General features: G+C 39.2%; 1 protein-coding gene across 2 annotated transcripts; it reads left to right on the forward strand.

Annotated features, from left to right (window-relative positions):
- Positions 1 to 310: 310 nt before the first annotated feature.
- Positions 311 to 25,611, forward strand: glg1a (golgi glycoprotein 1a). 2 transcript variants are annotated; one of them, XM_017699450.2, is made up of 28 exons: positions 311 to 698; positions 7,379 to 7,408; positions 7,704 to 7,790; positions 9,301 to 9,516; positions 10,191 to 10,394; positions 10,497 to 10,568; positions 10,768 to 10,954; positions 11,460 to 11,671; positions 11,960 to 12,081; positions 12,628 to 12,729; positions 13,217 to 13,370; positions 14,034 to 14,063; positions 14,483 to 14,623; positions 15,016 to 15,102; positions 15,294 to 15,356; positions 15,564 to 15,677; positions 16,751 to 16,839; positions 16,928 to 17,045; positions 17,184 to 17,276; positions 18,827 to 18,964; positions 19,075 to 19,198; positions 19,922 to 20,064; positions 20,169 to 20,270; positions 20,361 to 20,468; positions 20,997 to 21,117; positions 21,197 to 21,303; positions 22,005 to 22,168; positions 24,796 to 25,611. In XM_017699450.2, exons 1-28 carry the CDS (start codon positions 384 to 386, stop codon positions 24,872 to 24,874), a joined length of 3,522 nt encoding a protein of 1,173 aa, XP_017554939.1. In that variant the 5' UTR covers positions 311 to 383; the 3' UTR covers positions 24,875 to 25,611. The 2 variants fall into 2 exon arrangements, with proteins under 2 accessions (XP_017554939.1, XP_017554941.1); XM_017699452.2 differs by lacking the exon at positions 14,034 to 14,063 and having other exon boundaries at positions 384 to 698.
- Positions 25,612 to 25,621: the final 10 nt, after the last annotated feature.

Raw genomic sequence — 25,621 nt, forward strand, 5'->3', positions numbered from 1 at the left:
TACATTTGGGAGTTGTAATAAACGTAGGTCCATTGTGGTCTCTGGTAGAAGGTTATGAGAAATGTGTTTGGGGGTTGGGGTGGTATTGTCAGGAATGTGTACATTTGGCGGGGGATGGACCAAATCTTAAAAGCATGACTTAATTTCATAGTCGGATATGAAGAAAAGCTTTATCTCTTCATTTTCTCATGTGATGAACTATAACTGCCCGCTGGGCCTAATCTGTGCGGAGAGAACACGTCAGTCGGTTAGGGGGTCGTGAGGCTGAGCGCGCTGTTAAACGCTCTACGTGGCCTCTGTGCTGCTAACGCCGCGCGCTCACGCACGCGCGTACTCCGCTCGCGTCCGGCTGCCGTAGCTAACGTTAGCGTAGTTTACCGAAGATGGCGGTTTGTAGACGTGTGCAGCTCCTCTTACTCTTCATGTCCCTTTCCACTCGCTTTTTTTTTACTCAGGGAGCGAAGTCGCAGGGCGGCGTTAACGAGAACCTGGTGGATAATGCCGACATGGGGAAAAACCCTGGAGCTCCGCTGCAGGATGGGAAGCTTTTAGCAGCTGCGGCCTCTCAGCCTCGCCGCAGCACCGGCTGGAAGCTGGCAGAGGAGGAGGCCTGTCGGGAGGACCTGACCAGGCTTTGTCCCAAACATTCCTGGAACAACAACCTGGCCGTGCTCGAGTGCCTGCAGGACCGAAAAGAGGTGAGTGAGGAGGACGCGGAGTTGGCCGTAGATTCAGTTTGGGTGTGCCGGTAGAAATCAACACAGCACAGCCATCTAACGTTGGTTAGGTTAACTAACGCCTAGCTACCTCTGCTGTCTGTCTGCGTAGCTGTTGTCGTGGGAGGAGGACAGTGGACTGAGCCGTGGTTCAGCATGACTCATATCTGGGGATGCAGTAGTATCGTCTTTGTCTTGAGTCACTACTGCCGAGTAATTTAATAACGTTGCTCTGGGTTAGTTAACGTTAGCTGGCTGAACGTAAAAACGCCCCTTTGTTGGCTGCGCTAACGTTATCCGCCACAGTGTCCGTGATTCCTCGGATAAATCATGACTGAACTAACACCGTCCTAACAGGTTAACTAAATACTGTATGTAGCGTTATTAAGAATACAGCATTAGCTAGTTTGCTAAAGCTGAAGATGACCGCGAAACTTCCGCCTCATAACCTGCAGGGCTTCACTGTCGCTGTCGTTAGCTGGCTAAGCTAACCAGCGTTAGCTAAACGGCTGTGGAGTTGTGCACGAAGTTGCGTCTGCAGACGAGCCTAATCTGTGTGGTTTTCATCACTGCCTTCGCCGTGCATGAAACTGTTCAAGCTGCAGAAGAGAGCCGCCTCACCCACAGCAGTCAGGGCAGCTGGTTAGTCAAGTGGGGCCTGAATGTTATGAGTTTTAAGTCAGTCGTGCTAAGCTGCATCTAGTGTAGCATCGCTAACATTTCTCATTCCCAGACAAATAGAAGAAGGCTTTGATTCTGCTAGGAAGGTTCTTTTCGTCTACAGATGTGCTTGATGAACCACCATGGACCACTGTGTGGTCTGTTTGTTTCTCCCGGTAACAGTGTGTTGTCCTGACACGGATCTACCCAGTTGGCATCAGAAATCAGCTAGTTTTTTTCATTGTTTCTGAAAGGCCGGGGATCGTCAGTGAGAGCCATTAGTAGTGCATTACATTTTGCACTGTACTGATCTGTTTTTGTTTGGTAGTTTTTCTTTTCTTTTCATCTAGTCCAATATCATAAGAATTTAAGGACGTAGATCTTCAGACTAAGTTTGTTTGCCCCTGATTGTAGCGTGTCAGGGTTAATTCTTAGTGGTAAACAAAATGTTCCCGTGTGGTTTAAGACGAGGCTGCACGGTCTTGACAATAGCCTACAGTTTGTACTTTGTCCCTGTGAATGCGATTCATCAGAACGGGAACGTCCTAGATGATGTTACTGACTGAGAGGCAGTATTGTGCTGACGATTAACAGACTATACGTGGTGCAGCCAGCAACTGTAATGAAAAACCACAGATTTCTTTGTGCCCTGCCATGCCTGTAACATTAATAGCTGAATGTAGACACAGTTGACAGTTCTACATGTCCAGTAGTCATACAGTAAAGGTTTAATTTTCCAAAATAATTACTTTCTTCTTTTGCTGTGATCAATCCAATTTTTTTCCCTTATTATGGTAATTATGCATTAGATGTTGTGACTGGTCATCTTTTGAAGGTGAAATCTGTGAGCAAGCGAATGTTGAATCAATATGTTCTCTGTTCATCTGTCACCATTAGTGCCCACAGTGAATTGTGGCCGTGTTCTCTGTTACTGACTGACACAGTAGAGCGTCTTGTTGTGATGCTGCAGGACAAAATGACAGTCTTATGCACAGAGTTGAGATATAAGATGTACTCTGTTTCGATCTGTTCCCCCCCCCCCCCCCCCCGGCATCAGTGTGTTATTCTTACCCTGATCTGCCATGTTGGCACCAGAAATCATGGAGTCTTTTAATGGAAATGTGATGAGTTGCTGGGATCCAAGTATAATTAGGTTTGTGGAGCTTCATTCACTGTCTCCTGCTGCCTGAGTTGGTCATTTTGTCCTTGTTTGCAGTACTTTAGAAGATGGAGCTCAGTGATCTATAAAAAGATGGGGTTGTCTTAATGAGAGGCTTTGGCACACACTGAGGGAGTTACTGAGACAGTTTGATGTTGGCAGGATTATGGAAAGAGGGTCATACATTTTGGAAAACACTTGAATATGTGTTCTGTTTGATGCTCAGGCCATTTGGGAAGGCTGCTGAGACTCAACTATGACCGTGAGCCTTAACTTGCCAATGGGGCCTCGTGTCATGTGCTCATTGACAATATTTTAAGTTCAAACGCCTCCTGTCCCACTGGCCTACTTTTCCCCATAACAGTGAGTGTAGGTTCCAAAGTGTTGTTTAAAATTTGTAGCTAAAACAGTAGTCCTGTGGTTCTCGATTGCAACTGACTTGGCCTGTATTCAGTGTAAATACTGTTGACTATTGATCTGTTTTCCCCTTGCTAAATGTCAAGTATTGAAAATAATATGCAGTTAATTGCAAGGAAACCTCTGTTATCATGTCAGAATCTTTGCTGTATCTTGCAAACTGTGCTGGAATGAGTTTAAAAGGCCTGAATGTGAATAGTCAAAACAGGTAGCACTTTGTCTTTGATAGGATTTGGGTGCCATTTTTAACAGCAAGACGCCACTTGTCAAGGCCTTCTCTTCAGTCTGCTTGTGAATTAAAGATTCCAGCCCTGCATTGTCTTGGCTGGGTATTTGAGTTGAGTCTCAGCTGTTCAAAGAGAGAACATGTTGAGTGTTAAGGTGGAGGAGAGGGGTCCTGATCATAAGAGGAGCTTGGTGTTTTATAAGATCTCTCTGGTGCCAGGGGTCTAAGACAGGATTTCCCACAGCTGTATTTAGCCAAGGCCGCATATCTCAGATACTAGAGCTGAGCACCTGCTACAGTTCAGGGAGTGTTCAGTCATTGTTCTTCTCTCGATTTACCCAGTTGATTAGCTAGTAGTGTTGAACTAATTGAGGGAAAATGTGTAATTATGATTTGTCTGACCAATATTATGAGATTTAAATTTCTATAAATTAAGGACTAGGCCGTTTATTTTGACCAAAAAGATGAGAATATCCATATTTTATGTCTTAAAGACGATGATGATGATGATGATGATGATGATGATGATACATGAAGCGAAACATACAAAATGAAAAAAATAGAAAGCATACATAAAATAATATACTATAAAAAAGATTAAAATGATAAACTTTAAAAGAGACTGTTAAATACTGTTACTATTAACTATAACAGTTAGACATTGAGACAAAGTAATGAGAACTTAAACATTTAAAATAACTAGGATGAACATCAGTGGTGCACTGTAGTTAAAACTGGTTGGTGCAAGATCAATAAAATGTATGGAACCTGAAGTGTAGGCCAAACACTACAGTGAGTGGGATTAAAACGATTATTTAGACAGTAAATTAGAAATATATGGTGGCAAATGACCAATGAAGGCCTTGTATGTTGTGCCTTATTTGCATGAATGCCAAAGTTTGCAAATACTTATTACCCCCTTATTAACTAGTTATGCCAGGTTTAAGGAGTTAGTGAGTAGCTGGTGTGTACTCTGTGTAAACTGTCACTGTTAGATATTTGTTTTGAGGTGTGCCTTGTTGCCTCTTAAACTTTGAATTGGCTTAAAAAAAAGTAAATGATTAGCTGTAGGTATGTCATCAAATTAAGGTTTATGCATGTAAAATCCTGTGAAATCTAATGTTTAATTTTTTTTTTCATTGACTCATTTATGTTACACACACTGTGTAGTTTCACAATTTTTAACATCTTTGTCATCTGTGTTTTTTGCAGACTAAGCTCACACTCCTCAGCCTACGTCTTAAGCATAGTCTGTACACTTAATCCAATACACAAACTTTAAAAGGCACTGGCTAAATAATATGCTCTTAAAAGAAGTAACACAAAGAGGCAGTTTCTCCAAACTCTTTCAAACTGAATTAATTTTAGCTCGTTGGAAATTTAGCATCTCTGGCTTTTGTCCAAGTCTCAGCCATCCTTTTTGGACTAGGGTAAGCATGGATATGTGAGAAGGAGTGAGTGCAGAGCTCTCTTTGAGCCTTGCACTGTGCTAATCCTACTCTACTCTGGGTGGGTAAATCTTCAGGCTGTGTTAGAGAATTTGTTGAGGGGTCTCTGTGGTGTTCACACTCGCTCTGATCAGACATCAGCTTCCTCAATCCAAATCCTTACCTTAAAGCCATCCACTGAGGCTTGTAAAACCCTTTTTGTTCATATCGGCTTTATTGTTTCTGAAGATAATTCCTGTTAGTTGCCACAGGAGCTCAGAGCATCTTTTCTACCCTTTCATCATTTGGATTATGAGGGTTTTTAAATACAATTGGTTACAACCAGTGCTGATGTAAACAAAGCAACTCGTATTTCCTGATCTGTTTCTTTAATATGTGGTTTCTAGGGCTGGCTGTACATGGTGAAACGTTCATCAGAATCACAATCAGAATCAGAATCCTTTATTGATCCCAAGGGGAAATTGTAGTTGTTACAGTTGCAACCATTTGTGTAAAAGAGGAAATACTTTAATAATTTAAAACAAAGATATAGAGAAATTTGCAATATGTACACAAGATTTAAGTTCTTATGAATATAGTAGTGGTGGTGACTGTGATAATAAATATTAAACATTCATGCATCTGTAGTTGCTATAAACTTGGATGAAACTTAGTTGAATTTCCATTGGAGTTCCGTAATGTAATGCATCCTAACTCACTTGAAACTCAAGCCAATCAAAATGCTAATAACGCATCATGTTATCACGTTGAATGACCTTGTCTCAAACAGTTGGTATCACTGGATGAATGGACAGTAAAATAAAACAGAATGGTATTTCAGCAGTGCATAATATCAGCAATGCACACTGTCTGCGTTCTTTGTGAAATGCTCAGTTTCGCAGTTTCATGTTTCACTGTTTTGTTGCATTGACCGATCAGCAATTGCATAGCACCCTCGTGTGTAGAATTTTAAATGACAAATTAAACCAACAAAATGTATTTAAATTAGACCAGTAGTTGTTCATTTTAGACAACGACATTATAAAGTATTGGCAACGTTCCGTAATTGGTCATTAATCAACAATCCTAATCCTGGCACGATAAAACAGATCAGTTTTGCAAAAATGGAGTTGATTACAGTGCAGATACAAAGCTGTCGTCACACATTTTGTCATAGTTTCCACTGCCAAGTGAACTGTACTGTACCTGAGCATACATCCTGAATTTGATTACCCTGCTTGCTGGGGTTCCAAGCATACCACACATATGAGTGCAGCTAATAATGGTGCAAATAACTGTTTTGGTCAAATGCAAGCATCGTGTGGTAAGGTGTCACTGGAGTCAGAAAAGACTAACTAGAATTGCTGTCTATGACCAAACAAAAAGATCTTCCATTGTTCCTACTGTTGTTTGGGTTTACTGTTAATGTAAGTCAGTGACAAGTCATGTGACCACTGAGTTTGGATTCGTAACCATACCTTGTGTATGGTTATAAATCCGTGAGTCGAGTAAAATAAAATGCCATTAGTAAGTCTGTAATGCTGAATTGTTGTTGTTGTTATCATTATCATTATCATTATTATTAAAATAAAATTGAGAACTGCATGCATGTCACTTAGCAACTTCATCTTGGTACCTTGAGCTCACTTGCTGCAACAAACTGCTATGTGTACAAAAGGGACCTTTGTCATGTGGGTCATGCTGAAGTGGTATGTCAAAATAAGATGATCCAGGGGAAAAAACCTTCTGTTTCTGATTTTTCACTTTCACACTGACCAGTGAATCTGCAGCATTGTGTTGAATAGAATTGAACAATTTTTTTTTCTGTGAAAAAACAATGTTTTTCTGTGTTTTGATTAGTGCAAAAGTAAAGTAACAGGCTTTTCCTTCGATGAAAGAAATTGGAGCACAAGAGCACCACAAGGCTGATGACAAGAATTTGTAGACACAGAGGGTGTTTTGAGAATAAAAATAAACATGTGAAATAGGAATCTGGGTTGAGTTCTGTTATGTTCTGAAGTTCCCAGGGAGCTGGCTAATTTGTTTCTCTGTCTTGTTGTTGTACCAGACCAGATTGTTTTATTTAGGTGGGACCAGATTATTTTTACTGCAGCTTGCTTGGATCTTGTGCCAGAGGACAAAACTCTCTAGTCGATGGGATTGAGAAAACCACAACCCAACCGTTTTTTTTTTTTTATTTGAAACGATGAACAGCAGGAATGCTGTTCAAGGAAGGATAGGAGAGTGGGAATTTAAATAAAATGTCTTTTTGTTAAGCACATTTCAATAAATAAATATGCCAAATGTCAAATAAGCCTGTTGCAAATTGCATTTATTTATCATCAGATTTATTTCTGAAGCCATCTACAGTATTAATTTCACTGGTGGATTAATTTCCTTGGTTCAGTTCTTCTTGTTTTAGGCACAATCTTCCTTCCAGATTTTACATCTCAAAAGATCATGTCTTCTGTTAAATCTTTACTTTAATCATTTCAAAGTTCCAGAAACATTTTTGGCTTTTTGTTGTTGGTGCTAGCCATTAGCCTACTTTGCAATGTACAAATTTTAGCTTTAGTTTAAACATAACGTGGTCCAATTTTTTTGCCTTATCGCTGTAGATGAGAACAGATTCAAATGGAAAATCTCCTTTCTCATGTGCTTAAGACTCCATATAATCCAACCATGATCTCCTAATGTCTGTGCTGATAATGTGTTGCATGAGATGAGAACCAGCTCAACTCCTAAATAGTTGTATCTCTTTTTCACCCTATAGGACACGGAAATATCAACAGATTGCAACCATGTAAGTGTCAGTTTCTCAATAATTCACCTGTCAGTATATTGCACAGTAATATATATGTATGCTGAAGTGAACTCAGAAGTGAGGGAGACATTTATTAAAAACCATAAGATTTATTCATAGTCTTAGTGTATTTGTGTTGATGTTTTGGAGCAGTGTTTTTATCACTAACACAGATTTTTGATGCAAACTTCTTTTGTTATTAGCTTTCAGTATACTTGATTGCATTCTGGCAGGGTTGAGTCGTATTGGTATGCATGAGCTGTTCATTTAATACATTAAATCCTGTTATTTTTAGCTCCTGTGGAACTATAAGCTGAACCTGACGACAGACCCAAAGTTTGAGTCTGTGGCTGTAGAGGTGTGCAAGAGCACCATCAATGACGTGAGTATCATAAGCATATGTCTTTGAAATAGAAATGGGCAGTATTTGTTATTGTTATTTTCATTTTCATAATATGCATCGCTAAACTTTTCTGAGTATATAAGGAGAATAATCAGCACTTCGACAATGCTGAACAACATGCATCATAATTGTCATTAATCTAAGACCAATTAAAGAAGACCTGTAAAGTGCAGCAGTGTATAGTAAAAAGTAGTTGATTAGCTGTTGGTATGTTATGTCATTTTGATTCATTTATTTTAAGGTATTATTCAGGGTCTTTTTTGATGTTTTCTTATTTCTTTGTTCTTTTTAAAATGGCTTGTTTTTACCTATAAATTTCATGAAATTTTCAACTGATAATTTCTGTGTAAGTAATTGAACAATCGAGTCGTATTTTGTTGTTCATTGTATGCCACCATTAAAGCACAGGCCTAAAGTAGCCAAATTGGCTGTTTAGTGATGTTGCTACCTACTAAATAACTAACTAACTAACCCCTTCTAAATAATAAGTTCAGGTGTTCCAGCAGCAGCCATTGCTAAAAGAGGTATAAAGTCAAACACATAGCCATGCAATCTTCATATACAAACATAAGAAGTTGAATGTGTGTGAATGGAGTTCAGTGACTTTAAATGTGGCACTGTAATAGGATGCCTCTTTTGCCACAAGTCAGTTTATGAAATTTCTGTCCTGCCAGATCTACTCCTGTCAACTGTAAGTGCTATTATGTGAAATGGAAGCACCTAGGAGCAACAACAGCTCAGCTACAAAACAGTGGGACATGTAAGCACACAAAGTGGGGCTGCCAAGTACTGTGTAGCACATAAAAATCACCTGTCCTCTGTTGTGATGTTGACAGTTCTAAATTGCCTCTGGAAGCAATGAGTCGTTTTTCACTGTCTGGCCGTCTGAACGACGAATCTGGGTTTGGTAGAAGTCTGCTGTTGGTACTACGCATAAGTTTGGTGGAGGAAGGATAATGGTTAATAGGTAATGGGATAAATGGGTTGTTTTTCAGGGTTAAGACTTGCCTCCTTAGTTCTAGTGAAAAGTAATGGTAATGTTATTGCATACAAGGACATTTTGGATGACAAAAACATATGCTCCAACTTTGTGGCAACAGGGGAAGGCACTTTTCTGTTATGAAGGTGAGTCTGTCCCTGTGCACAAAGAGAGGTCCATAAGACGATAGTTTGATGAGTTTAGTATGGAAGTACTCCAGTGGCCTGCACAGTACCCTACCTCAACGCCATTGCGCACCTATTGGATGAATTGGACTGTTAATTACAAACCAGACCTTCTCATCCAACATCAATGCCTGACCTGCTCTTTTGTCTGAATGAGCACAAATTCCCTCACATACTCCAGAATGCAGAAGAGTAGAGGCTGTTAAATCCACAAAGGGTGCTCGTATTAATGCCTATTCATAAGGCAGTTTGTCTCCATTAGAAACAGTGGAAGAGTAAAGCCGTTTTAATTCTAATAAGAATTAAAATGCCCTTGTGCTTACAGATTAAGGAGTGTGCAGCAGAAGAGCGGGGAAAAGGCTACTTGGTATCATGTTTGGTGGATCACCGCACTAACATCACAGAATACCAATGCAATCAGTACATCACAAAGATGACCAGCATCATCTTTAGCGACTACCGCCTCATCTGTGGCTTCATGGACAAGTGCAAGGATGACATTAACACGTTGCACTGTGGAAGTGTTAACACTGGTGAGAAGGTGAGTCTGAACCCTCTTGGTCGACTTTGCACAGACACATTCTAAGTATAGTGTGCAACTAAACTGCATTCATAATTACTCTTCAGTTAATGTATGTAGTAATCAAGACATCTGTGTGAAATGTACTGGGATTAAAAGTAAACGAATGCATCTTCATTCGTGTCAAAACATGACCCTGAAAAAAGATAAATTTCTGTCTCTTGGCCTTGTGTGGCCTTCATCCGCCTACACTGAGTCATGAGCTTTTAAGGGTATTTAAGCATATTTTCTCTTGAGCACAGTTTACTCATGTGTCTGTCCTATCACTGTCAAAATGTAAGAGTTGTATACATAATTGGTTTGATCTAAAGTGATTGTAGAGGATAGAAAACATGCTATGATTCAGAACAAAGCAATAAATAATGTCAGTGTTTTTCCTTAGTTCCTCATTTGCACCTTTCTGGTGCTTCAAAACAACTCAATAAGCTGGCAACTCATTGCCACCTTGTAGCTTTTACATATTCCATTATGTTATAAAAGTGTGGAAATGAAATATGGTTTGCTTCTCAAGCAATATAGGTAAGTGTTAATGTTAATAATAATGAATACTGTTTTTAAAGGGTGCTTATCGTGGAAAATAGATCTATTTTTTTCTTTTTTCTTTTTTTTTTGCAAAAAAATAATCTCTCTCTTAGGATGTGCACTCTCAGGGAGAGGTGATAGCTTGTCTGGAGAAAGGTCTTGTGAGTGAAGTGGAGGAACAGACAGAACATTATTCTATTAAAGAAGATTGTAAGAAAGCCATCATGCGGGTGGCTGAGCTTTCCTCAGATGACTTCCACCTGGACAGACACCTCTACTTCGCCTGCCGGGATGACCGAGAGCGCTTCTGTGAAAATGTATGCTTGTGATTTCGCACACTTGCACACTTTTTTAGTAGCGTATCTCTAAATGATTTAAACATAAGATGCCCAGTGGTCTTATTGTTCTCTCTGATATAGATTGCAGCAGGAGAGGGGAGGATCTATAAATGTCTTTTCAACCACAAGTTTGAGGACACCATGTCTGGGAAGGTATTTAAGATGCTAAAAAGTGTTTTGCTGTGAAATTTTATATTTTTATGCAATCTTTCTTAAATATTGATATTCACTTTGTGTATGTACATAATAGTGCTTTTTCTGTTACTAATTGTAATGGTTCTCTTATTATCCAATTGTAATAGAATATTGTGTGTGTGAATTTCTAAAACAAAAGCCCTGTTTTGGCCTACAGTGTAGGGAGGCCCTCTCCACAAGACAGAAGCTGATAGCTCAGGACTATAAGATCAGCTACTCACTGGCCAAGGCCTGCAAACAAGATCTGCGCAAATACCGCTGTAGTGTGGACACCACACTGCCCCGAGCTAGAGAGGCCAAGCTTTCCTACCTGCTGCTGTGCCTGGAGTCAGCTGTACACAGAGGTAGGGATGTAGCTTTTGCATTGTATTTCTAGTTTCACAAAATATTGACTGAATTCTATTTGAGTACTATCAACGTGTACACAGTCATGAGATTCATCTACCCAGAAGGACAGAAATACAACTGCCACTATAAAATGTCAGTTTGCATGCTTCATGCAAGTATATTAGAGAGGTAAAATCCCCAAAATGTACATTGTAAAGCTTTTAAGTACCAAATCTGAAACAAGTAGAAAGGGCTTATACAAATGGCAGCACTTGTTATATGTTGTCGCTTTGGTATCTTTGGGCTTGGGTAATGGCCCAGCATTTGGGAATGTGTTGCACTTTTAGTTATTCTTCTAATTTAAAAAAAAACCTTCATAGTCAAGCTGTGTAGTCTTGAAATAATAACATTGTGATCTGTAGTAATTGTACCTTTATGATGCCAGTAGCAGGGCACAGCTTTTCAATGTTGGTGCATCTCCATTTTCTGGCTGTTGGGTCTTATTCTCTCCCTTTCTCTCAGGACGAACCGTTAGTGGCGAGTGTCAGGGCGAGATGTTAGACTACAGACGCATGCTGATGGAGGATTACTCCTTGAGCCCTGAAATTGTGCTGCACTGCCGAGGAGAAATTGACACACACTGCTCCGGTCTGCACCACAAGGGCCGAACCCTACACTGCCTTATGAGAGTGTCCAGGGACAAGGGCATTATGGACAACCTGTGCCAGAAGGCTGTGAGTTTAATTGAGTGGCATGTACTTGTATGCACACTTTATGTATAATAAATTGTTACAGCATGGTCTGACTAGTAAACTAAACTAGTTGGATGTGTGCATAGCAGATTTTGTTTTTGGGAAAAGGAAGTTGGACCAGGTTAAGATACAGTTCTTTTTTTGTGTGTTTTTTTTTTTTCTTGTATTTTGAATAATCTTATGGGTGTACAACATGATTAGGGTAAGTATTGGTAGAGTATCATGCTTTAGTGGTTTAAGAAATAATTGTTTTGCATAATGTGTGTTCAGCTCCAAACTCTAGTCCAAGAGACGGACCCCGGGGCAGATTACCGGATTGATCGTGCCCTCAATGAGGCCTGTGAGTCAGTCATCCAGACCGCTTGCAAACACATCCGCAGTGGAGACCCCATGTGAGTACACTTACTCCGCCTCTTTCCACAGTCACACGTAGACTGTGATTAAAAAAAACAATAAAATAAAGGAGGGGGGGTCTAGCTAAAGAAAATTACTTGATAAATAAAAAACAAAATAAAACGGTGATGGTGAGAAATAAAGAGCGATAATTCCAGTAATAGTAATTATTATAAATTATACCTGTAGCGTCTGAATAAACGCTAGTGATACATGTGACTCTAAAGCTCTTGAATGAGAAGAATACAGTCATGGATTCTATCAAATCAACATACAGCGCAACAGCTTTGTAGCCTGACTAACAGAATATAGCTACTGGCTGAATGTCTTCAACTGCAGTGCATATTCATATTTCAAATGATAGTTAATTAAAAACATAAATAATATTGTTTTATTGTGGTTTTGAGAATAAATGTGGAAAAACCAGTGAGCATTCGAAGCCTGGCAAAATGGCCAGCCGTACTTACCCTATGTTCTTTTAAACAGCATAGGAGATTTTCACAGTTGATTGTTCACAAATTTCTCTTACTTTTGTGTATTTGTAGGATTCTGTCTTGTTTGATGGAGCATCTTTACACTGATAAGATGGTGGAAGACTGTGAGCACAGACTGTTGGAGCTGCAGTATTTCATCTCCAGAGACTGGAAGTGAGTGTTTTGGATGAACAGAAGATTTAGGTTGTGATGTCTGCATTTCATTATTTTTAATGCATTAGTAACCTGCTAATAAATTTTACATTACGGTATTAGCATCAGCAGATATGCTCATGGAAAATAACAAATATCAGCATCGATTCACAATGCCTGTATGGATGAGTCCTTACGGTGCCCCTAATCTTCAGTGGGGAAAAATTATTTAGAAATTATGCGATGTGTGGGGAAAAAATAGTAAATATTCAAAACTTATTCTCCATTCTCAATAAAATGAATAGAGTGTGTGCACTTGAGAGAAAGATGAGTGCCTTTGAGAGAATGAGTTCTCATACATGTACCTTTCGTATCATCTCATTGCATACTTTTTTCCCTTGTAGCCTCTCATGCTCTGCTTGTCTTCTCCTCCACTCTCCTCAGTCAGTCAAATAAAACTGTGAACATTACTCAAGCTTAATCTCTGTCCCTTATCTCCGTCTATTAGGCTAGACCCTATCCTGTACAGGAAGTGTCAGAACGATGCTGCACGTATCTGCCACACTCATGGCTGGAATGAGACCAGTGAGTTCATGCCCCCGGGAGCCGTCTTTTCCTGCCTGTACCGACATGCCTACCGCACAGAGGAGCAGGGCCGAAGGGTGAGAGTGCGCCACACAGATGCATTTGAGATGAATAGGGCTACCCTACTATGTAAAATTGAATAGTAATAGTAATGCTTCACACTCACTGCCTCTGCAGGACATAATGACACAGATGGTCTCGGACATGTCCAAGACTGCATCTAGAAAATGGACGTCAATCCTAATTTTTCCACGTGCCACAAGCAACACATGACAAAAAAAATAGAGAAATATGGAAGGATAAGCAATTGGGAAAAGATTCTTCAAGTAAAAATCCATTATCAAAGAAAATGGCCTACTAATTAAGCATTTTGAAATAATTGCCCAGTCAAAACAATTCTGAAAACTGCCAGGAGTAAACAAATGTAATATGCTCATTTACAAATTAAAGTTCTGTTAATCAAAGTGAAGCAAACTACAACAAAGTAAAGCAAGCGGTTTTACTGTATATCTGTTTGGGAAAATCTGCAAAACATCTGGCGTTTTGCTGCTGAACACTGCTTGTGTAAATAACTACCGTTTGATGGCTGTATCACTCAGGTAGTACTCAGTGTACTCAGAGGTAGTATGTGTGAAACCAGTTGTAGTAGCCAGATTTGCTGTGGTTGCACACTAGCCTGTACTTGACATTAAACTGCTGTTGATGGACTTATCTGAGTTAATCTTCAAATTTAACCACAGGATTCCTCTGAACCCCAGAGTAATGATTCTGTAAGTACTGTGTTTGTGGTGTGGGTGCTCAAAAATAGATGTCCACCGGTCAAATTATGCATGCTGTAATAAGCAAATGAAAGGGTGAAATTAGAGTCACATTTTCAGATTTTGCAAACTGCCAACCAGTAGTTACATGTGTTTTTTTTTGTTTTTTGTTTTGAAGACTGAAAAAACTTTATAATTCAAAATGTAATTTGTGAGTGATTTTGCTGTGGGAAGTGGGGTGGTCATGGCTAATCAGTCAATTTAGTGTGTCCATTCATTATCTTCCAATTGAAGTCAAGTGGGTGTGATTTCAGGGTTTTTCTTGTTGGACTGGGAGAGGGTACAATAGAGAGAAAAAGAATGGATAGTGTTTCTGTTTTTGTGTGTGTTTCTATTTCTGTTGGGTCTAAAATAATGTTTTGTACCTGCAGTTGTCTCGTGACTGTAAGACGGAGGTACAGCGAATACTCCACCAGAGGGCACTGGATGTGAAGCTGGATCCAGACTTGCAGAGGCGTTGTATGACTGACCTGGGAAAGTGGTGCAGTGAGAAAACAACAGAACCTGGACAGGTTAACAAAATTAACAGTCATTGTAGTTACACACAAAAAGATAAAACCACAAAAAATTATGCCACACCAGCATGAATGGCAGGCAAGCTGAAATGGGGCAAATGTAGTGTACCTGAGAGTTTTAATTTTAAACTATTGTCTTGCAGATTACTGATTAGCTAGTTATTATTGTAATTCAAAATGTCACACATTGTTTTACAGTCTAGTTAATGTCTTCTTTACCTTTTGGTCCTGAGGAGCATGCTGAAATTCTTTCCCTCTTTTCTCTTTAGAGTTAAATGTACTCTGGATTAATGGATGTATTGTGTGTCTCAAGTGTTATTGTTTAACCCTCAATAAACTCATTAGTGTTTCTTGTGTGTGTGTTTTGTTCGCGTATACACTTACTGCAGGAGCTGGAATGTCTTCAGGATCATTTGGAGGATCTGGGCTCAGACTGTAGGGATGTTGTGGGTAACCTCACTGAGCTGGAGTCTGAGGTACGAAACTTTCTTGTCCGCCACCTCCCTCTTGTCATTGTACATTTACTTCTTATGAGGCCTGATAGCCTTAGCCAGTGTTCAGCTGTTGTGCTTGTGATTTGTCTTATGTCTGTATTTAGTTGCTTTTCTGTAGATATGTGGTTTATGTAATGAATTTTGAATCATATGTTGTTTATTTATTTTTTCAGGACATTCAGATTGAAGCCCTTTTGATCCGAGCTTGTGAACCAGTCATCCAATCCTACTGCCACGTAAGTCAAGCTGACCATTTACATCTTAATCATTCACAAACCCTAGCCAGAACAATCTCTCCATGTACTTTGCATGGACAAACCACAAAAACTGTTTTGGTGATGTTTCCAACTCCAGTTTTTTGTGCTTTTTTTTTCTCCCTTTTTCTTACTTTTTTTTTTTTTTTTTTTTTTTTTTTTTTTCCTTCCCTTCCCTTTGACTTGTAGGATATGGCAGATAATCAGATAGACACTGGAGATCTGATGGAGTGCCTTGTACTCAATAAGCACCAGAAGGAGATGAATGAAAAATGTGCAGTGGGAGTCACTCACTTTCAACTGGTAACACACTTCAGACAAATTCATTACAGCCAAGTCAAATTACTTATTTTAACTACAAACAGGCAAGAATAAGTTTTAATTTAAGATTCATACTATACCATAGAATTAGTATTTTCTGTTGTATGACTGTTTTTTTTTACATGCAATGGTGCTTGAAAGTTTGTGAACCCTTTAGAATTTTCTATATTTCTGCATAAATGTGACCTTAAAACATCATCAGATTTTCACACAAGTCCTAAAAGTAGATAAAGAGAACCCAGTTAAACAAATGACACAATATTATACTTGGTCATTAGTTTATTGAGGAAAATGGACCAATATTAAAAATGTGAGTTGCAAATGTTTGTGAACCTCTGCTTTCAGTATCTGGCCAATGTCAGAGGCCTTCAGTTGCTTAGAAGTTACCTTAGGGTCCTTTGTGACCTCGCCAACTATTGCATGTCTTGCTCTTGGAGTGATCTTTGTTGGTCAACCACTCCTGGTGAGGGAAACAATGGTCTTGAATTTCCTCCATTTGTACACAGTCTGTCTGACTGTGGATTGGTGGAGTCTAAACTCTTTAGAGATGGTTTTGTAACCTTTTACAGCCTCATGAGCATCAACAACTCTTTTTTTCTGAGGTCCTCAGAAATCTCCTGTTTTCGGGTCATGATACACTTCCATAAACATGTGTTGTGAAGAGCAGATTTTGATAGATCCCTGTTCTTTAAATAAAACGGGGTGCCCACTCGCACCTGATTGTCGTCCCATTGGTTGAAAATGCCTGACTCTAATTTCACCTTCAAATTAACTGCTAATCCTACAGGTTCACACACTTTTACCACTCACAAATATGTAATATTGGATAATTTTCCTCAATAAACAAATGACCAAGTATAATATTTTTGTGTTATTTGTTTAACTGGGTTCGCTTTAACCACTTTTAGGACTTGTGTGAAGATCTGATGATGTTTTAAGTCATATTTATGCAGAAATATAGAAAATTCTAAAGGGTTCATAGACTTTCAAGCACCACTGTATGTTTAATTATTTGCTTCCACTTCACTCCATGGTGCATTCCTCTTCATCCTCAGATCCAAATGAAAGACTTCCGCTTTTCTTACAAGTTCAAGATGGCTTGCAAGGAGGATGTTCTCAAACTGTGCCCAAACATCAAGAAGAAGTGAGTGCATTAATTGGAAACTATGTTTAGCCCCAAAAGAAACCTGTCCCTATGATATGGTGGTTTAATGTTGTTTTTGTGCCTGCAGGGTGGATGTGGTTATCTGTCTGAGCACCACAGTCAGGAATGACACTCTGCAGGATGTGAAGGACCAGCGCGTCTCAATGAAGTGCCGCAGGCAGCTCAGAGTGGAGGAACTGGAGATGGTCAGCTCATTCTCAGTTCAGATTCTGTGCTATAGTCATAAAATGGACAGCTGTCTGATGTGTTAAAATGTCATGCATTTTTATGATTGAGTACTGCACTTAGGCATATTCTTATCATGGTGTTGTCCTCTGTTGCAGTCAGAAGATATCCGCCTAGACCCAGATCTGTACGAGAGCTGTAGGCAGGACATTAAGGACCACTGCCAGAATGTCTTGTTCGGCAATGCTCAGGTCAGTCTTTATTAAAGAACACTTAATGAACACACTTTGTGGGCTAGGGATGTTAATTAAGTATTCGAGTGCTGCCTTTCATTTGAGAACTGCATATAGTCACTGATGGGACAAAATTGGTATCTCCAAATTCGTGACTTTACAGTAAAAGTGAAAAACACTCTAAGTTAATGGAAGTGTATATAAGATAATAATATAAGTTATTGGTCCATTCTTCATAAAATTTTAATACATTGTAAAGAGCTACTCGCATCTTCAAATTATGTTAAAGAAAAGGTTTTATAAGGTTGTGTCTTAACACAGACAATATGGGTGTTTCTCAATACCAAGAATGGAAAGAACGGACTTGTTCTTGACAAGTTAACGTGTGTGTGTGTGTGTGTGTGTGTGTGTGTGTGTGTGTGTGTGTGTGTGTGTGTGTGTGTGTGTGTGTGTGTGTGTATGTATGTATATATATATATATATGTGTATGTATGTATATGTGCTTGTGTGCTCTCAGGCTTTATTCTAGCAAAGAGAAAGTTCATCAGTTATGACCGTGACAGCAGTGGTTTTGTTTAAATGTACACAAACCAGTGGGCTAAACTGTGATTAAAAGCCTATATTTTGAATAAATATATAATATAATTGCATGGTGTGGGAAAGTATCAGTAAAAGTAGAAGAAATGGAAAGAGAAAAGGTGCTATAGCAATCATTGCTGGGCTGAGACAGTAATCCAGAGGGCAGCAATTTGGCGGTGAATATTGAAGGCAAGACTACCTGCTGTAGTACCATATTGGCTGTAGTTCTTTGCTGCGATAGATACTAATGTGTAAACACAGCCATGTAATTCTTCAAATTTGCTCTTAATTTTAAGATGCTTAAAATAATATTTAAGGGCTAACAGATTGAAATTACCAAGAGTAAACACAGAAGGAATGACCCAAATAACGTAAATTAACACCATTACTATGTGCAGAGATATGTTAATATATTAGTGTAAAATGTTTTATTTTCAGTATAATTAACTTCCTTTCAGTATGTCTCCAGAGTCAAACTCTGCATGTCCATGCACTATGTGTATATCTCAAATGCTAACACAACTCTGTTATTCATCTATTTGGCTTGGATAATGCCTCAAAATAAATCAGTAAAATTCATCATTAAATGATTTTACTTTGATGGATGGTATAGTGTTGTATAATGGTAAAAATGCACATTTCATCTACTGCTAACTTGGCTAAGGCTACCACTATTTGATGTTAACATTACTGTTAATCTAAACAGAGCCTCGTCTTTGCAAAGTGTCAATGTTCATATTGGGTATAACAAGCAAATATTTGACAACTTCTGTTTCTACCCTCTTTTTTTTTTTCTCCCTATTGTACATGTTTGGACACAAAAAATAAAAACTTACAAGCGTACAGCTGTGGGTCAGTATCCTCTGCCAGGCACGTGTTGGTTGTCGTACTTGGACAAGTTGCATTTTTTTTTTCTGTGCTGTATTCTTAAAGATGGCACGCAGATTTGATACAGTCATGGTTGGCTTTCTCTGTGTGTGGGTGCACAGGTAATTGAGTGTTTGAAGGACACTAAAAAACGCCTAAGCCCGCGCTGTCACCAGAAGGTCTTCAAACTGCAGGAGAAAGAGATGATAGACCCTGAACTTGACTTTCAGCTCATGAGAGTGTGTAAGCAGATGATTAGGGTAAGTAAGGAAGTTGCACACACGTGCAAGACAAGGTTTCTGGGCATACATTAGGGTTTGCATATTCATTTGAATAGTGAGTGAGTGAGTTTTTGTTTTTTGTGTTGTAGCGTTTCTGCTCTGAATCTGATGCCAAGAACATGCTGCAGTGCCTGAAACAGAACAAGAACAGTGAGCTCATGGATCCCAAATGCAAACAGATGATCACCAAGAGACAGATCACCCAGAACACAGGTCTCTCTCTCTCTCTCTCTGTCTGTCTGTCTGTCTGTCTGTCTGTCTGTCTGTCTGTCTGTCTGTCTGTCTGTCTGTCTGTGCATTATGAAGTAGATGAAAGTACTTACACAAACACTTATTTTTTTTTACATTTTTTAAACATGCACCTACTTCATAAAGTTATGTAAAGGTGGTCACTCTGCCTTTGAAAATCTATCCTCAAACCTCATCCCTTATACCTGATCCAGCTAATAATTGTCTTTAGAAGTACTTGTCTAAGTGGATCAGGTCTGTGGTATCTGTGCTGTTGGTGAAATTTGAAGAAAGGTAGATCTACAGGAGGGTGGTTGGTAACCATGGCTCTATGTTTTCTGAGAGCACTTTCAGATGACGTGTTTTTTGCTTTGCTTACTGCAAAGCTGGTCACTTTTCTCTCTGCTGGGCTTGAGATTGGTGTTATCAGTGCACACTAAAAGTGTAACAGTTCGTTCATTTTGGTTCGCTCCTTGGTTTCTGAGTTTGATTTGTATTATGGTAACAGGAAGAAAAATTGTAAACAGCAAGCAAGTTACCTCCAATTATCAACTCAATTTTATTTATTTATTTATATTCAAACTTCTGTCTTAGTTTTCCAGGACAAATATACATAGAATGCCAATGGACAGACATACTGTAAAACACCCACCCCACCCCACACCCAGTGTTTTTTATGCTTTTGCTGCTTTTGTACCATCTGTCCAGATTATCGACTGAACCCTGTGCTGAGAAAGGCCTGTAAGGCTGACATCCCCAAGTTTTGCCAGCCCATCCTGAACAAAGCAACAGATGATAATGAGCTGGAGGGCCAGGTTATCTCTTGCCTCAAACTCAAATATGCTGACCAGGTGTGTCCCAGTGCTTTCCAGTCTGCTGGATTATGCAGTATAAAACACAGCTCATAACTCAGTCTGTGATTGTAAACATAACTTAGTTGAAACTGTTTGTGCAGCGCCTCTCTCCAGACTGTGAGGATCAGATCAGGGTGATTCTGCAGGAATCTGCTTTGGACTACAGACTGGACCCTCAGCTACAGATGCAGTGCACTGAAGAGGCAGGTCTTTTTAATAACCTGCATTTTTCTTGATGCATGACTTTAATTACATGTACCAGTGTGTTGTATAATCGTGCCGGTGTCTCTCAGATCCCTAGGCTGTGTGCAGAGGAAGTAGCCGCACAGGAGCAGACAGGTCAGGTGGAGGAATGTCTGAAAGTGAATCTGCTGAAGATCAAAAATGAAGCCTGCAAGAAGGTGACTTACCATTCATGATTAAAAAGGTTTATTTGTTTTACCTTGAAATTACCACCTAATTATACCCCACTGTTTTTGAGTATAGATTTAAAGACATTTCAGCCACCGAAAATGTGTTAAACAGAATTTTTCGTTTAGCCACAAAAGAAAAAAACCCAAAACTTTTGACCAAAAAATCTGTCTGTGAGGGACATCATTGATTTGTAATTACTGCTCATCCCAAATGTCGAGGGGTTTCGACGCCAAGTAACTTTATTAGAGGGTTTTTTTTTTTTGTCTTAAAATACAACGTTTCAACAAAAAAATCAACCCACTCAAAACATAGAATACAGAAAAACAACAGAAGCAGAATGGAAAGTCCCCACTAGCACACCACTGCCGTTGGTAGCCACAACAACTGTGGCTATACATTTTTATATTTTTATGTGAACCTTTTGATTTGAGGTTTGGATTCGGCCACACGTGTGTGTGTGTGTGTGTGTGTGTGTGTGTGTGTGTGTGTGTGTGTGTGTGTGTGTGTGTGTGTAGGAGGTATTAAACATCCTGAAGGAGAGTAAGGCTGATATCTTTGTGGACCCAGTGCTGCATACAGCCTGTGCTCTGGACATTAAGCATCAGTGTGCTGCTATCCCTCCTGGCAGAGGAAGACGTGAGTACATAACAGTGCAGAGCTCAGCACATGCCTGAAAATGTTGTGGAAGGTACTAACTTGGTTGTGTCTTCCTCAGAGATGTCTTGTCTGATGGAAGCTCTTCAGGACAAACGTGTAAGACTGCAACCCGAGTGTAAGAAGAGGTTACAGGACCGTATCGATATGTGGAGCTATGCCGCCAAGGTATAACACAAAGATGCTCTCCCACAAATATATACATGAAGGCTTATTTCCAGTTTTAAGTATTTCAGCAGGAGGTAATAAACCAAGAAAATAAACTTATGGTTCAATAAACATCAAGTCAAGTAAAATCATACAGGTTGCTAAATTACATATTAATGCTTATAGTTTTGGAATGGGATGTCCAACAAGGTTATACATGTCTCATGGTCAGGTGTCAACATACTTTTGTTCATGTAGTGCATCAACTAATTTTTAATTGACATTCTTCTTACTGTATTGATGTTTTTTACATTTATTCTAATGGGGTGTGTGTGTGTGTGTGTGTGTGTGTGTGTGTGTGTGTGTGTGTGTGTGTGTGTGTGTGTGTGTGTGTGTGTGTGTTTTTGTATTTGTATATATTTCTTTGCCACCGTGGTTTTATGATTTTTGGTTTTCATGATTTTTTTTTTTTTTTTCTTTCTTTATCAAGGCTCCCTAGCTCATATTTTTCACTTGCAGCATTTTGATATCTTTGAGAGCCTGTGTATATTTTATTATTGTTCTATTACTGTAAAAAAAAAAAAAGTCCATGATTTATTGCTATAATGGTAGTTACTTGAATCTTCACTTGCTTTCATTCATTATTGATTTGCATACATTCATTTTGTTAGTTGTTTTGGGGGCAAAAGCATTGCTCATTGTCATCTTTTTCTGTACTCCAGGTGGCACCAGCAGAAGGCTTCTCAGACCTGGCTAGTCAGGTTCTCTCTTCTCCTGCCAAGAGCTATATCCTGACCATGATGGGCATGTGCGTGGTGCTGCTCTTTCTAATGGGCTTGCTGTGCGGTCGCATAACCAAGCGCGTCACCCAGGAACTGAAAGACAGGTAGAGAGGGCTGCCAGGGGCAGGAGAAGGGACTGACCAGTCTTCCTCTTCTCCTACCCCACTCCTCATTGGGGGAGAAGCCGAGTGTGCACCTCTCTCACCCCCTCTCCCTTCCCAGCCCCTGGTGATGGTGTGGTGAAGAGGGGGGTATAGACTCAAGCTGTGTGTTTTTTCCTGGTACTGACAGCATCCATGTTGGGACCTGATTTTATCCCACACTGATTTTATTTTCACACTTTCTCCATTTCTGACTGCGTTACATCTGCTTTATCATCTGCTTTTCTGTGACCTGCCTGCTGTGGGCTCTCAGGCCTGCATTTGCGTGTTCTGCCAGCGTCTCGGCACACCCTGTCACCTCTTTTATTTCATTTTGTTGAAGTCTTGTTTTTTTTTCTTAAGCAAATAATGTATTTAATGTTGGTGCTTTTGCTGTATTGGATGTTGTAGAAATTTTTGCTTGTTTGCTTAAGCTTTGTGGTGCTCATGTGCTCCTTGTTGTCTGCTGAGGTGATCAGGCAGAGGCAGCAGATTCATGATGTTAAATTGCAGAAATATTTTGGTGTTTTTGGGAAGTCACCACATGCTACAGGAGCTGCACATGGTAGCCAGGATATCTTGTACAAGGTTAATATGCCAGCTACCTGTTGCACAGTTCAGTTATTACCCATTAATGGGGTTGTTCCTTTCAGTCTGGTCACAGCATTAGTGGTAATTGCTGTGATTTTATCAGATAACTCTCAGACTTCTCACTGGAATATAACACCATCCATTGTTTGATAGTGTTAACCAGAAATGCTTGATTTTGATGTGGTTGGGTGTATTGCTAAGCAGAATGCAGTCCTTTTGTTATTAGCTAATTGCAGAGGTCAAAATCATGTTAACAGCTAATTTAATTTTCATTGTGCAGCCCAAGTATGTGTGCATGTGTGAGTGAATGAAAATATTTTTGTTTGTGTGCAGTTATAGAGTCAGTATCTAAATATTCCCACCAACGAGACTTTTGATTTTCATGAAGAGTTTAGTTTATATTTTGTGGTGTGTTTTTGTGTTCTTTTTTGGAGGCTAGAATTGGGAATGTTGATTGAAGACATCAGGTTTAGGACCTGTCAGTCAGTATTCACAGATACTGATAGATAATTGAGCAGAGAAAAAGGAGCTATTCATATCTGAGCCAGAGGAACTCAGGATGTAGGAGTCATAAATGGAACTTGCGATGGAATAGCGAAGTCCGCTATCCTAGAATGAGCATTTTCTCTTTTGAATCATTATAGATTTTAGTACATCGTCAAAGGGGAAAATGATCTCAGATCATTACTGTTGTTCTGAGAAGCTTGATGAATATTCCAGAATGGAGCATGGCCTTGAACTGGATATAAAGGCACTCATGGAGCTCAGGCAGGCAGATGTTGATCTTGTATTTAACTGGACTGGGGCCTGCTAAATGCACTGCAGAGGATCCTGTGGTGTTTTAATTTTTAGAATATATGCTTGAGGTGACTTCCCATGCTCAGCTGACCTGTCAGCTTGTTACATGTTTAACACCTTTAGAGAGATGCTGCTCGCTGACTGACGTTTTCACAGTGCCATCTTTATTTAAAGACAGTGCTAATAGTATTAAGCTCATTCTCAACCCTTAAAGCCTCCCTGCAAAGCACATTGTTTTTAAATGTATGGGTCAGATTTGTGTGTGTGCTCGCGCGCGAGTGAAGTGCGTGCGTGCGTGCGTGCGTGCTTGCATAGCCGTGTTATGTGTTTGTCCAGGTCAGTTATAGCCTTAATTTATTTTTACTTTTAAGGTTTTGGGTTTTTGTTTCTTTTTTTTTTTTTTTTCTCCATTGGAATGTTTTCTGGTTGCCTTGTTCTTTGTATTTCCTGGTTGTAGTCTTGTCCTTTTACCATGGAAGGTGAGACGTAGAAGCCTTTTAGGTTTTATTAGCTTACAATCTGCTCAACTTAGCAGGAGTTACTAAGGATTGTATGGATGATGTTCAACACTCCATGAGTATTGAAGTATTGATTTACTGCTTGCACAACTCCAGTCTTTTGAAATCTTTTGCTAAACGTAATAACCCACCTCCACTGTCTCCTGCATGCTCCCACATTCCCCTACCATTATTCACCAACAATTATTGTCATAGGTTACTGTTGCAACCTGTTCAAGTCTCTTAGCATATTAAACCTTTGACAACTTGTACAGTATGCGCAAGAATCTGGAAAATCATAACTGAAAATTTTTAAAGGGTGGATGTTTTCAAGGATAAAAATGTTAAGAATTTTGTACATATTCAACACTCACAACAGCTGTACCCCATAAACACTTTTATCCTTTGTAGAGGGAAAGACATTTGACCAACGTCTGGTGGAGAAAAGAGCCTTAATATGGTCTCCATTCATCCCTGCCTATTTTGCAGTGTCAGACTTGTATATTTTTGTACAAATAAAAGTGAACTTGGGTTTTAGTTTGTTCGGTTCATTCTGCGCTTTGGAGAATACTCTGACCAAGTTAGAAATCATGTTACTATGCTATGGGGAGGGAAACAACTACTGTCCAAATAATATGTATATAGCTGTGATTTACAGGGGAAACTCTGGCCTCAGTTTTTTTTTTTTTTTTTTTTTTCTTGTAGAAATCTTGGACGTCCTTGTACAGTTAGTGGGTTGCATTCACAGGCAAGAAATCGTAAGGACTACAACCCCCTTAACTGATCTTGCTAATTACTAGTATTGCAAACTCCTGGCCCATAAGTAAGTCCAATTGCTAATTTTACTTATTTAAACATTTCCTGTCTTGGGTTCTGAAAAATTCTGAAATATTGGCATGTTGAGTATGTTTCCCTTGTAAGGTCTGGTCCACTAAAAACACCTACGGAGCTTTCCGTTACAGATTTCTTCAGCATTCAGTTGTCTTACGTATAGTTCTGAGCTTGTGTTCGCTTTAGGCCCAGGTGTGGCTGGAAAACCCAATTTCTTTACTAGTACAGCAGCTTTTGTCCACCATTCCAACAATGAGCAGTTTTTCCTGGTGGACCATTCCTTAAATATATTGCCAGTAATTTTTAGTAGGTGAATCTGGCACTGGAAACATTCTCATTGCTTAATCAAATATCCTCTTGTTTTCACACACATTCTCAGACAGTGTGAAAAGTCATTCAACAAGTGATTTAGCGTCTGCTGATTTTTTTTTTTTTTTTTTTTTTTTTTTTCTTTCAGTTGAGTAAAGACATAAATTTTTTTTTTTTTTTTTAAAAAGCCATGGCAGTGAATCATTTTGCTTTTGTTTTTCCCCCAGTGTATAAATTTATTAAAAGTGTTTTCCCTTCTAATATGATTAAGCCATGTATTATACATATATAAAAACTGCTTTTTTCTTGTCTTTTTTTTTGTTTTGGTTCTGTACAAACTGAATTGGAAAATTGTTAATAAAATCAATTTGCTGGTTTGTATTTTGGACTT

Source organism: Pygocentrus nattereri, chromosome 11, assembly GCF_015220715.1.
Source record: "Pygocentrus nattereri isolate fPygNat1 chromosome 11, fPygNat1.pri, whole genome shotgun sequence".
In the NCBI taxonomy this organism is placed as follows: Eukaryota; Metazoa; Chordata; class Actinopteri; order Characiformes; family Serrasalmidae; genus Pygocentrus; species Pygocentrus nattereri.

Bases quoted from the DNA above. Each gene is read 5' to 3' on its own strand.
- glg1a (XM_017699450.2), top strand. From the start codon at position 384: ATGGCGGTTTGTAGACGTGTGCAGCTCCTCTTACTCTTCATGTCCCTT. The intron at 12,730-13,216 runs GTGAGTGTTTTG...TCCGTCTATTAG, and splicing joins TTCATCTCCAGAGACTGGAA to GCTAGACCCTATCCTGTACA. The intron at 19,199-19,921 runs GTCTCTCTCTCT...CCATCTGTCCAG, and splicing joins ACAGATCACCCAGAACACAG to ATTATCGACTGAACCCTGTG.